This window comes from Vidua chalybeata, chromosome 5, assembly GCF_026979565.1.
Source record: "Vidua chalybeata isolate OUT-0048 chromosome 5, bVidCha1 merged haplotype, whole genome shotgun sequence".
Lineage (NCBI taxonomy): Eukaryota > Metazoa > Chordata > Aves > Passeriformes > Viduidae > Vidua > Vidua chalybeata.
Genome location: NC_071534.1, coordinates 48955579 through 48967940, shown reverse-complemented (window position 1 = coordinate 48967940; position 12362 = coordinate 48955579). Strand labels below are relative to the sequence as shown.

The 12362-nt window shown below is 40.6% G+C and overlaps 1 protein-coding gene across 4 annotated transcripts; it reads right to left on the bottom strand.

The window, feature by feature from the left end:
• Positions 1-4993: 4993 nt before the first annotated feature.
• On the bottom strand, positions 4994-9349 carry LSM8 (LSM8 homolog, U6 small nuclear RNA associated). 4 transcript variants are annotated; one of them, XM_053943234.1, is made up of 4 exons: positions 9251-9349; positions 8333-8373; positions 6832-6959; positions 4994-5252 (listed from the first exon to the last, which is right to left on the bottom strand). In XM_053943234.1, exons 1-4 carry the CDS (start codon positions 9279-9281, stop codon positions 5162-5164), a joined length of 291 nt encoding a protein of 96 aa, XP_053799209.1. In that variant the 5' UTR covers positions 9282-9349; the 3' UTR covers positions 4994-5161. The 4 variants fall into 4 exon arrangements, with proteins under 4 accessions (XP_053799209.1, XP_053799208.1, XP_053799210.1 ...); XM_053943233.1 differs by having other exon boundaries at positions 8333-8406; positions 9185-9347; XM_053943235.1 differs by lacking the exon at positions 9251-9349 and adding an exon at positions 9108-9173 and having other exon boundaries at positions 8333-8406.
• Positions 9350-12362: the final 3013 nt, after the last annotated feature.

Genomic DNA, 12362 nt, shown 5'->3' with positions numbered 1-12362 from the left:
TGGTCCTTTGCGTGCACACTGCTTTGAATACAAGCTTGACAACCTGTCCCCTGTATCCAAGGTCTCTACATCACACACATGTTCATCAATGTGAATGCTGCAGATCCCAGCCATACACCACCAGCAGCTCTGGCCAATTTGCAGAAACATGGCAGCATTTATGTGCATACAGGTTTCCATCTGCATCATAAACTGAGCTGAAGTCTGAAAATTACACAAGTGAGAATCACCAAAAATTTAAGCACAAAAATACAAAGCAATAACCATAATTTAAAAGTAACATTTTAGGATAGAAAGCTTCCATATAAAATTCCAGTGCCTTAAAATATTTCTGAGTAGAAAATGTTTTCTCACAATTTCTCAGTATTTCTTACAAGATGAATGATTTATACAGATACAATAACTGTACCTGTGTTTAATAGAATTTCACTACAATGACCACTGCTGTAAAGCCCAACTTTGTTCACATTCAGCAGGTTTCCATCCTAGTTATTTTTTATGCATTAGAGTACTTCAGGTCCAACTTCTTCAATTTCTCCACTGAATAATTTTGACTCCCATTTCTACACAGAGCACTGTAACTATCACTGCTGGATTCAACACTAAAGATAAAATAAACCTAGAGTATAAAACAAGATGGCAGGAAAGGCATTAAAGAGGTTTTAGCAGACAAAAGCAGTACATGCACATGTGCTTGTCCTCCCTAAAGTAATGAAAGCCTTTCATCTAAAAGTGCAAGCAGCCGGAAAGAGGTTGAGCACTGAGTGAAATTTTTTGGCATCCGGTGGCACTGTTACTGATGTAAGGCTGAACAGCAGCAGCACATTGTTCCAAGCAAGTTCCAGAGCCCCTTGGAACGTGCTGCAATGCTCCAGGAAGGAACATTAACAAGTAGATAAGTCCTGCTTTTAGGGCTAGTAAGCAGGTTTTGGCAAAAGTTTGAATGCTATTGTGTTTTCAGCTTTGATTTTCACCTGCGTCAGTGGAGCTTTTATTTCCTTCAGGGAAAATGCTACTGATGTAAGAAATACCATCATTTCTGCCATTACTGTAAAAATTACAGAAAAAAAGGCCCCTGAAAAGGACCCTCAAGCAAAACATAGCATGCTGAGAGAGGTTATCAGGAACAGGATTTCCAGAACAAATACCTGGCTCTTTACTATCTTCTGTCATGTTTTTTAACCTAGGTCTCGTACAAGTTTTCCCTCCCTCACCTCAAGGATCTTGAACTTTTGGCACATCTGGGTTTCATACGTATTTGTCCATGAATACCTAGCTGATAGTGGATGTTATAATGCCTTATTATTTAAGCAACAGAGAAGCTAAAACTAATTGATACGACATAGTATTTCTGGCTACTGCAAGTTCCACTTAATCCACCAAATTATTTTCATTATTCTTATCAATAAGCTGCAGTTCTCTCAACTGGAAAGCAGAAATAAGAATCCATTAGTAAAAATTAGTAGAGTAGCATACACAGGTGTCACAAACATATCATAGACCAAATATAACTAGCAGACACACCTTGGTATTCTAACTGGCATAACTCACATTCGCAGTTTCAAAGTCTCTTCAACTGAGGCTTCTCCTTCTTGAGAAGTGCCTTTGTGGTCATTGTAATTTAATTCCTAAAGGAGCAACAGCACATGACCTAGTATTTGTCATGTTATCAATGGAATAAATTAAATCCTTTCATACCAATGCATGGAGAACACAACCCTGGTATTTAAGGATAATTGCTGTATTAATCAGCAGAATTAAATTCTTAGTGGAGTGCAGCAGCATGCAGCAGAGGCTAATTGGTGGAATTATATTGCCACAGGTACAAAGCACCTACTCAGATGCACAGACCCACTACATCTGCTATGAAAGTAGTATGGCAATGGCCATGAGATAAATACCATAGTCCTGCACTTCATCTTCTGCTCTATCACTGAGTGCCCAATATGTATTTCAGCTGTTTATTATAAAATGGATTGAAGAATAAACACTACCTCCACGGCTAAGGACAACAGACTGTAGTTGATAGCAAAGGTCAAGTTGTACAGAAATTGTCCACTGTTGGATTACATCCTCAAAACAGTATCCATGTTCTTTCAATCCAGTACAGCCAGTAACCCGCTTGTAGGCGACGCAATATTTGAAGCATTTTGATTGCAAGTATGTGAAAGGGACAGGGAGGTAAATTTAACATGGATTGCAGTTAGAGAAATTGCCCTTGGACCACAGAAGGTAGTTTCTGTATTTCTTCATGCACACCAAATTAATTTACTTAATCTCTATATAAACCAGCTCATTCATTTCACTGGAGGATTTTTCCACTAGTCAAGAGTTGTCCTTTCACTCCAAGATCTCTATTAACAAACAAAAGGAGGAAGTAACCAAACTATGACAATGCAGGAAATTTAATGGCATATAACAATTAACTCCAATTCAGCACTACTTCCTTTTGGCCTTAGTATCACCTTTCTCTGCCCTTCTCATTTTTGTATAGTATGTTTATTACTCTGCAAGGACTCACTGGATTTTCACCTGTTATTTACTGAATCTTTAATCTAGGCTCATTGCAGGAAGACAGTTTCAGGAAAAAAAAATATTCATGATCTCAGGAGGGCTCTTCATATACCCCATGGAACCAGCTGACAGTCATAAGGCACCAGCAGTCAGAACTCTTAGGGAGCACCTTCAGTTCCAGAAAGAGAGTTACTCTTTTTTTGTTGAGTACTTTTCCCTCCAGGAAGAATAAAGCAAAGGCTTTTTGCAGACAATACTACTTATCTCCCAGGAGAAATCTGCTTTGCTACATCTCTGCAAGCAGTGTTAAACAGAAGAACCTTCAACCCAGCCAGCTGGCACACAGTGAGCAATATACCCCTTCTCAACACAGAACTATTATCTCAGGTGCTCTTTTCTCATTCCACCCAGTCCTCTTTCATACCTCTTCAGCACCTGAGGAATTGAGTTTTCCTCTCAAAAATTCAGCTCTACTTTATTTGTTCTGTTACACCTTTTTACTACCTTCACTGTGCTTGCAACACTGACTGCAGAGTTCCCCTAGTGTGAAGACACATACACAGGCTTTACATGTGCTGAGCTTCCACCCCACTCTTCCTCTGGGGACTAACACTCTAACTTTCTTCAGAATTACTAATACTAGGCCATCAGTCTATGTCCACTTTGTGGTTTCAATTGCATTGATTTTTCCCATCTTTCTTCATTTATGAAAACAATGACAGACTGGTTATAGTTCAACTTCATACATTAAATATTGTTTTACTGAGTGACTTCTCTGCACCATATAATTACAGGTACCTAGTTAGCCACTATAGGTCAGACTCCCTGAGAGTTCACAAAGCTTTAATTGCATTTTAAAATTTTAAAAAGAATTATCAAGTCCTACATTTGATTTTAAGAAATCCCTTCTGACTAGGTCTCCTGGCTTTGATCCCTTCACCATGGCAAATGGTAGATGGTCTCCAATTCCATGATTAATCTTCAAACACGATTTTTCAACTATAAGACAACGTATTTCCATAACTTTCCAGCACTACTAGAAGTATCTAATCCAACTATAACTCTCCTAATACATCTAACAATAAGTAGTGCATTAAAAATCTGCTGATCCTGACTCCACTCTTTGCCTCTGCGCTTTTTGCTGAGCTCTAAAATACCTAATTTAATAACCTGCTTTTTCTTTATCAGTACAATTCAGTTCCTATACTTTCTTTTCTCTTGCGCAGGTATCAGCATTTCAGTAGCAAAAAGGCTTTTTTGTTGACTGTTTAATGAAACTGATTCTCTTGATATAATCAATTATAGCCAGTTAGTACTGACTTCTGGTAATCACAGGAAAGCCCTAATTTGACTTATTCAATGTCTGCTCAGCAGTTCCCAGAAGAAATGTGGACAGAACACAACACATTACTAGATCACAAGATGGATAAAGGCCAAAAAGAGTTTGCTGGGCTTCACATGCTCCACCAAGAACAATCTTAGAAAACAAGGTGGAAGCCACAAGAATTGAAGGACACGTTTTATGGAAAATAAGTATTTTCATTTCAATGTATTTGGTTTCCAAACAGTGAACTTGCAATGAAAAGTACCAAATCCCACTTAATATTAAAATCAGTATAAAACCACCTAATATGCACATTAAAATTCCTTTTTTGCTTGTTTTCACAGCACATGTATATACAGGAGAAAAATACTGGGCCTGTGTAACACTGGAGAATAACAAAAACAACTTTGTTCAAGAGTACAGACTTCATGTTGATATGGCCTCAAACACACTATGCTGCACAGAGCTTGTCCCACTTAGCTTGGCTGTGGCTGATGTATAAGATGGTCTGTATGTGATCATTGTTACATGGGATCCTTATATTCAATATTAAGGCAAATTTCTTTCAAAATAAATAATTTACCTACTTAAGGTACATCTGTTTCTTCTAAACTACATTGTCAGACAATGGTTACACATTAGCAAACACAATTCTCTTTCTCTAGATCTTACCCAAATTTTGAGCAACACAACAGCTGCTGAAAGGTAAAGACAGAGAATGAGCTGGTCTAGAATTTAATGGGCTTCAAATAAATGTATGCATTTAGGTTTTTCGTTTGTGCTCAAAAGTCTGTTTCTCCTGTTTTTCTGCAAGGATTAAGGCACTGCAAACTCCAGCACCTCCAGCAGAGTCTTGGGAAGCAAAAGTATTATGTGCATAAGTCATTAATTTGACTGTGAAAGCTTTTAACATTCTTCCTTTCTACACTACACATATACACAAAAAAAAAACCTACAAAAAGTTTTCTACATACAGCCACACATCTACCTTCAAATAATCCTGGGTTAAAATGAAAAACCTTGGTTTACCTTTAGGAATGAGATCTTATTTTAAGAACAAGGTATATACACACAGTATCAGGACCATCACTGATACTGATTGCATTTCCCAGCGAAATTATACAGCATGAAATCCCAAAAGAAATTCAATGAAAGTATCTTTAGCAAAATGTAGAAACTTTAATTTACATGCAAAACTACAACATAGTCATAATAAAAAACTGGTGACTAAACAAATTAAACACAATTTGTAAAAACTGTCCACATTGCTAAACAGGTCTGTACAACCAAAGATTTACAAAGTCCCTGTGCATTTTTATCTTTTCAGTGCACAACTGAGTTTAAAGGTTCTGCTCGAATATTCCCCAAGTCAAGAGCAGAATCTGTCTCTTCATCAATTTCACCAATCACAGCACTGCAATAAAAAATAGAGATCAGGTTATTATTTGTTGAAATCAAATCACACAGTTCTAAAACAGAAGCTTTATTTTATCTTCTAACAAGCCTTACTTCCCGTTGAACTATACCAGCTTCTGATTGATGCTGTTCATTCCATGAAAGCTTCTAGTGATGCACACTGGAATGCTCCAAGTACTTTGTACCATGTACTGTTTCTTTCATTTCTCAACAGCTTCCCTATTTCATGAGAGTCCCCTATTTTGAAGTTACTGTTACTTAGCTGTTGATTTTTTTTACTTCTTCCTATAAAGATGCTGAATTTCAGCATGTTGAAGAGCTGCATGAATACATAATTATTACTTATAATAAATGTTTGAGTTTGTTAAGATTGCAAAAAAAATTGTATGTCACAGAAGCATATTTTGAATATATTTGAGTAACGTGGTTGTATGATGATGTCTTTCTTCATACATTTCAACTGTATGATGAAACAGTGAAGTAGTAAACCATTATTTGCTGTTTTATACACATTTTTACTATCTGAATGAAAAGCTACTGGTAGAGTGGCAGGCATAGTCCCACCTTTGTGCATGTGTCAAATTACTTTTTCTTAAAAGTTTAAGTCGAAAGTGATGAAAATATTCAGAATGATCCACTTGCACCTAGATATAAATTTAAGCCTTGGTATTTTTTTGTACAGGAGCAGCCACTAGAATGAGAAGACGAAAATTCCTATCCAGATTTATGTCTTGGCCACTGCAACATATTCTTTTTCCAGCTGTGATAAAAAAAATAATCTTACTTTTGCCATCAGTTTCACAATGCTGCTGCAAAAGTAATCTTCCCAGCTGGCCCGCTTACGAGGCCTTCTTTCCACTTCTCCTGTAACTGTCCCATGGGTTTGGCACACCAGCTACTTTTCTCTGCACTCAATGAGCTTTCACCCTCATTTTTTAAGGGAATTTTACATCAAATACCGACTCATACATTTGACATGTCACTACACTGGCTTCAACACTTGCTACACTGTCAAGTCAGAACCTTCAAGGATTTTCCAGATTATAAAGTGTTCTCTGTGAACATCTGCTGTAAAGCAAAAAAAAAAAAAAAAAAAAAACCAAACTGTTGCAAGTAAACATTGTATACTGGATTGCTGACTTTTTGCACACAAGTTCTATCTAATTTTTAGTGATTATTCTGTCTTTTCTTTCATCATCTCCCAGCCTGTCCTTGTAGGAGAGATGCTCCAGCACCGAGAGCCTCTTCAATCTCAACAATGCAATCACTTCTGTAAAAGAAGTGTAGACATTTGCTATTTAATACAGAATCACAGTTGTTTGTTTGGAAACATCAAGTCCAACCATTGACCTAACCCTGCCAAGTCCACCACTAAGCCACGTCCCCAAGTGTCACTTCTACACATCTTTGTAATACCTTCACTTTTACAATACTTTCAGTGCTACCCACAAAGATGCAAGCTGTGTGGGGCTATCAAGATTTATACAGATTATGGATATATAAATATACACAAATACATGTGCATCCACACACAAAGTCTGTATGAAAGGATTTAAACAAGAACATGCTATACTTACACGTTATCACCTCTTACAATGTATAAGCCCAGCACTACTTGCTCAACTCCTTGTGAAGAACTGAACACTCGTTCATGGCTTTCATCCAAAATCAAGTTTATGGTCTGATCAAAACCTTTGAGTGTTCCCTGAAAATAAACCACAAAAAAGCATACTACCATTGACCTTAAAATTCTTACTCTTTGCTGTCAAGGATATCTTAAACAGAGTGGCAAAATAAAGGTACTGGAGAACAGATGTTCTATTCAGGTTTTATTCTTTGACTTAAACACAAAAACTAAAGAATGAATTTTTAAATGCAATAACCAATTTAAGAAAAGCACCCATGTATTACTGTGTGTTCATGCTAAAAGACACAATAAGCTTAAGCATTAAAAAAGTAAATTTTTCATTTAAGTTTTCATTTAAATTTTTCATTTAAGTCTAGAGTAACAATTTTACTATTTCTACAATGGTTTTTTGTATGGACGTTTCCAGAAATTAAAAAAATTATTAAATATACAAAGAACAGAAAAGTTGTATTGTTGTGGTCAACAATATTGAAACCATTCCTAACAAGCAATTTTAAGTGGTATCTCTTTGAAGAAGATTACTTTGTGTTTACTAAATTATTTAAAAAAATAAATTAAAAAAATACAGGATTTTGTAGCACTTAAGTACGTGTTTGGAAAACTGTTAACATACATTTACCATCCCTAATTGATTAAGAAATTCAAATTCACAAAAAACAGCCCTTGAAACAGTCATAATATGCATTAATATCATCTAGCAACAAGTCATATATACCAACTCCATTCCAATCTTTATGGATAGAAGTATCTTGTAGCACACATACAAAAGTTGACCAGACTGACTTCAGCCAAGCAGATTTGGTGAAGCCAACAGATTTCTGTTTTCTCTTTCCGGAGGCTGCACAAAGCTAAGTGCAGACAGAAAGATACAATCCTCCTGCAACAATCATACTGTTAAGTTAATACTCAAAACACAAAAGAATAAAAGATGGGGGATGCGATGCAAGGACAAAAAAACCTAGAACACAGAAGCAATAAAACCAAAAATATTACACAGTCTAATATATTAAATTGGCCTGTCCTCAGGTTTCCACAACACTTCTCCAGCTGATATTTTTCTATAGCCATAGGGAAGAAATGGTTTTAACATGGAAGCTGAAGAGCATACAGAACAAAGTGGACATTTTAGATAGAAACTAAACTACTGAACAGAAGAGGAATGCATTTTTTGGTGCATTCCCACAGAAAAAGCCATTTGATACAAAGGCCAGAGCATCTGCACACACAAATTTATCAATGGAAAAAAGTTGACATGACATGCAAGAAACAGTAAGTGTGCATAAAATTATTTTTTAAGCTTTATAGCAATTATTCTAGACTATATAATTTAGTAATGTGAATATATGAGACTATCCTAATAGAGCTTCTTTATTGCCATGATGGGAAGTCTTTATGGGGGAAAATAAAATGTTAAAATAAATAAGTCTTACCACAATCATTCTTCCATCAGAAGTAATTACTGCAACAGTACCTGATATTTCATTAAGGAAACATTTAGTCATATCTGAAATAGAACCATTAACACTTTCTGTAGCATTCATATGTGATACAGGTTTTATGAGCCATTTAGAACCTAAAAAGCCTATCTGCACTTTTTTTAAAGCAGCATGGTTGACAATAACATGTGACAATTCGGTATTTTTCATTAACATTATCTTCAAAGTTTCTCTTCACCCAACCATGGACAGTCATACACAAACATGAAAAGCCTTGAAAACAGAATAAAGATCTGAGTTCACATCTCTTCCCATTACTAACTGCATTGCCTCAAAATGGAAACATCAGTTTCATAAATACTTTAAGACCTCACAAAACTCTAAAAGTCTTTAAAAAGCTCTGCAGTGGTGATCTCGAGGCTAGTATTCTGCATCCCTTCTTCCTGAAGATCTGATTATCCCAATTCGATGATCATATATTCATCATCTTGACTAACTCTGGGTTACTAGCTTACTGTTTGTGAATAAAACTGACAAGGTCTGTGGGTTACAAGGAGCATAAAAAACGAGCACCAAAAGCGTTGCAAGAACCCCAGCTCGTGGGTTTTGAGCAAGCGATGCGAAGCTGTTATCTAAACGCATGTTAAGAGCCCTTTAAGGGTGCAGGCCCACCGCGAATCCCGCTCACCACGGGCAAAGCTCAGCCCGGCAGCACCGGGTGCTGCAGGGCACCCTATTCTCCAAGCACCCTCCGCCCTGCCAGGCCAACCTCCTGTGGGGAGAAACCCACACCGCCAAGAGGGACGGGCCCAAGCCCCAGAGCCGCGCTGCCGCGACCCGGCGCACCGTCGGGGCCCCGCTGCGGAGGGAGGCCGGGGCCCGCCGCGCCGTGCGGGAGCGCCGCGAGGATACGGTTGATGTAGTTCTCCAGCGCGGAGGTCATGGCGGCCGACTCTCACCGCGGGGCGCCGCCACGTCCGGCGCGCGCCGCTGACGTGCGGGCCGCCGCGCAGGCGCACAGCGCGGCGGAGGCGCCGGCCGCGAGAGCGAGGAGCGCGCATGCGCCGGGGGCAAGAAGCGGCAAGGAGGTGCGAGAGGGCCGTACCAAGGAGCGAGCCGCGCGGGGGGGCTGTGGCGCCCCCTCCGCGGCACATGGCAGCGCCCGCAGGGACGGCGGCAGGCGCGGCCGGGGCCGGGGGCTGGTCTGGCGCGGGGCGGGAAGGTTTATTTCTGCAGCCGAGGGTCCGCCTTCAGCGCCTAGCTGCCTGCTGCAGCGATTCTCGTCTCAGCGGCCGCAGGCAAAGAGCTGAGGTCAAGGAGTCATTGTCCACGCGGAGACCAGTGACTAGTGGTGTCTCTCCAGGGGCCGGTACTGGGGCCAAGACTGTTCATCTTTATAGTGACATGGACGGTGGAATTGAGTTCACTCTCATCAGAATTGCTGATGATAACAAGCTGAGTGGTGCCATCGAAATGATGCCATCCAGAGGGATCTGGATAGACTTGAGAGATAGTCCCATGTGAATCTCATGAAGTTCAACAAGGCCAAGTGCAAGGTTCTACACCTGGTTCGGGGCAACCCCAGACACACGTACAAGTTGAGGGGACAGGTGATTGAGAGCAGCCCTGCAGAGAAAGACTTAGGGGTAATGGTTGATGAAAAACTCAACATGAGCCAACAGTGTGCACTTGCAGCCCAGAAAGCCAACCATACCCTGAGCTGCACCAAAAGCAGCGTGGGCAGCAGGTTGAGAGAATTGATTGTCCCTCTCTCCTCTTGTGAGACCCTAACTGTGTCACAAGTTCTCCCAGCAAAAGGAGGACACGGAACTGTTGGAGCAAGTCCAGAGGAGGGCCACAAAGTTGATGAGAGGAGTGGAGCCCCTTCCTTATGAAGACAGGGTAACAGTTGGGAATGTTCAGCCTGGAGAAGAGAAGGTTACATGGAGTGGAGACCTCATAGCAACTTTCCAGTATCCAAAGGGGTTCTACAGGGAAGCCAGAGAGGGACTCTTTTTCAGGAACTGTAGTGACAGGACAGTGAGTAATGGGTACAAACTGAAAGAGGGGAAATTTAGGCTGGATATTAGGAAGAAATTCTTTACTGTGAGGCTGGTAAGATACTGGAATAGGTTGCCCAGGGAGGCTGTGGATACCCCAGCCCTGGCAGTGTTAAAGGTCAGGTTGGGTAAGGCCTTGAGCAGCCTGGTCTAGTGGAAGGTGTCCCTGCCCATTGTAGGAAAAGTTGGATTAGATGATCTTTAAGATCCCTTCCAACCTGTAAATTCATATGAGTCTTGCTAGTATGGGAGCCATATAATCCTCCCTTGGTTTTTGGTGGGCTGCCAGTGTGAGGTGGGCAGGAAGGAGGCCTGACTGCTACCCTTACACACAGCCAAGTCCCACACAGCTGCTTGCTCATTTCCCAGTCAGTGGGATGGGGGAAGGAATTGGAAGGATATAAGCTGGAAAACTCTTGGGTTAAGATAAATACACTTTAATAGGGAAAGCAAAAGCTGTGCACACAAGCAAAGCAAAACAAGGAATTAAGTCACTGTTTCCTATGGGCAGGCAGCTGTTCAGCCATCTCCAGGAGAGCAGAGCCCCATCACATGTAATGGTGACTCGGGATGTCAAATGCCATCACTCCAAACATCCCCCCTTTCTCCTCCCCCCTGCCTTACGTACAAAGCATGATGTCATATGGTATATTCCATACCATTTGGTCAGTTTGGGTCACCTGTCCCAGCTCTGTCTCCTCCCAGCTTCCCAGTTTAGATTGTCCCTGTAGTCCAACTTCCTTTTATTTCAGTAATAGAGACAAATTGGCAAGAGGTCCAAACTAGGACTTGGTGTCAAGGCCATGGTTTAATTCCTGCAGGGAATACAGTTTCTGGAAAGGAGAATGCTATTGTTTATTCTCCTAGCGTGCCAATTGTTTTCTTGCACACTATAGCCATCTCAACTACAGGGAAAGCAAAATTAAAATTTTTAAAGCAAATTAGCCAGCAAAAACAAAATAGATGTTATTTGGCACCTCTGAAGGTACCGACACCAAAGTAGTCTCTGAAGAATTTGTCTAATGCTCAGCCTTTATCAGAAACATGACAAGAAATGTCAGAGAACAAAATACTTTTGGAATTGGGCATTACATAATTCTCATCCTCTTAAGCTTTTATTATAAGAAGCTTAACAACTTCCACTAATGGTTACACCAGGACTGCAATAATTATTCTGTATTTCATGTAAGAGGCTAAAGGGTTTTTGTGTGAGGGGTTGACATTTTCCTTTTTATACTCTTTCTCTCTGTAAAGAATCTTGTCAAAGACCAAGAACATGAGATCATTGTGATACAAGGATATAGGATGAAATCTTAAAATACTTGCAGGACATTGCCACACCACCTGATGCCAAGGATCTCCGATCCATCTGTCTATATTAAGAGTGTCCCTGAAAACCAGAGAAGAGCTTTTCAAAAATTTGTTTTTATTTTATAAAGGAAGATTAAAACCCAAAGAGTAAGGCCAGACTTCTGAAGTCCAGTGCCCAGGCTTTGGCAAACCAGGTGCTTAAAAGCACTTAGCATCCTCAGCGTAACGGAACTCTGAAAAGAGAATTCCTGGCTTCATCTACTCTTAGGCTCTTCCTGAAGGCAGGCGGCTCGGCCCTTCTTCTCACAGCCCTAACTGAGGTTCGATCTGTTTGAAGCCACCACTGCTCTTATTCTTTTCTTACAAAATACCCCCCCACACACAGAGGAAATGGAAAACTCTAATTTAAACCCGTATATTTTGGGGGAAAAACAATATATATATACTGCCTCTCTTCTTCAGGAGCAAGGTTTGGCAGGCTAAATTACAACCTGGCGTACAAGTTGCGTAGTTTTTGTGGAGGTTGTGCCCGGCGCGGAGAGCGCACGGATCCAGGAGCGAAGGCCCGAAGCTGCGGCTCGGCCGCGTGCCCAGCAGGGGGCGGCCCGCGCTGCCGCGCGCAGCCTCGCGGCAGCCCGGGCGCTGAGGGGAGG

What these genes read in the sequence shown, in the direction of transcription:
- LSM8 (XM_053943232.1), bottom strand. Translation starts at nt 8,554, where the DNA reads ATGTTAATGAAAAATACCGAATTGTCACATGTTATTGTCAACCATGCT. An exon ending in CTGATGGAAGAATGATTGTG is followed by an intron (nt 6,960 to 8,332) that starts GTAAGACTTATT and finishes GTTTATTTTCAG; the next exon opens with GGAACACTCAAAGGTTTTGA. An exon ending in ATTGTAAGAGGTGATAACGT is followed by an intron (nt 5,253 to 6,831) that starts GTAAGTATAGCA and finishes TTTTTATTGCAG; the next exon opens with TGCTGTGATTGGTGAAATTG.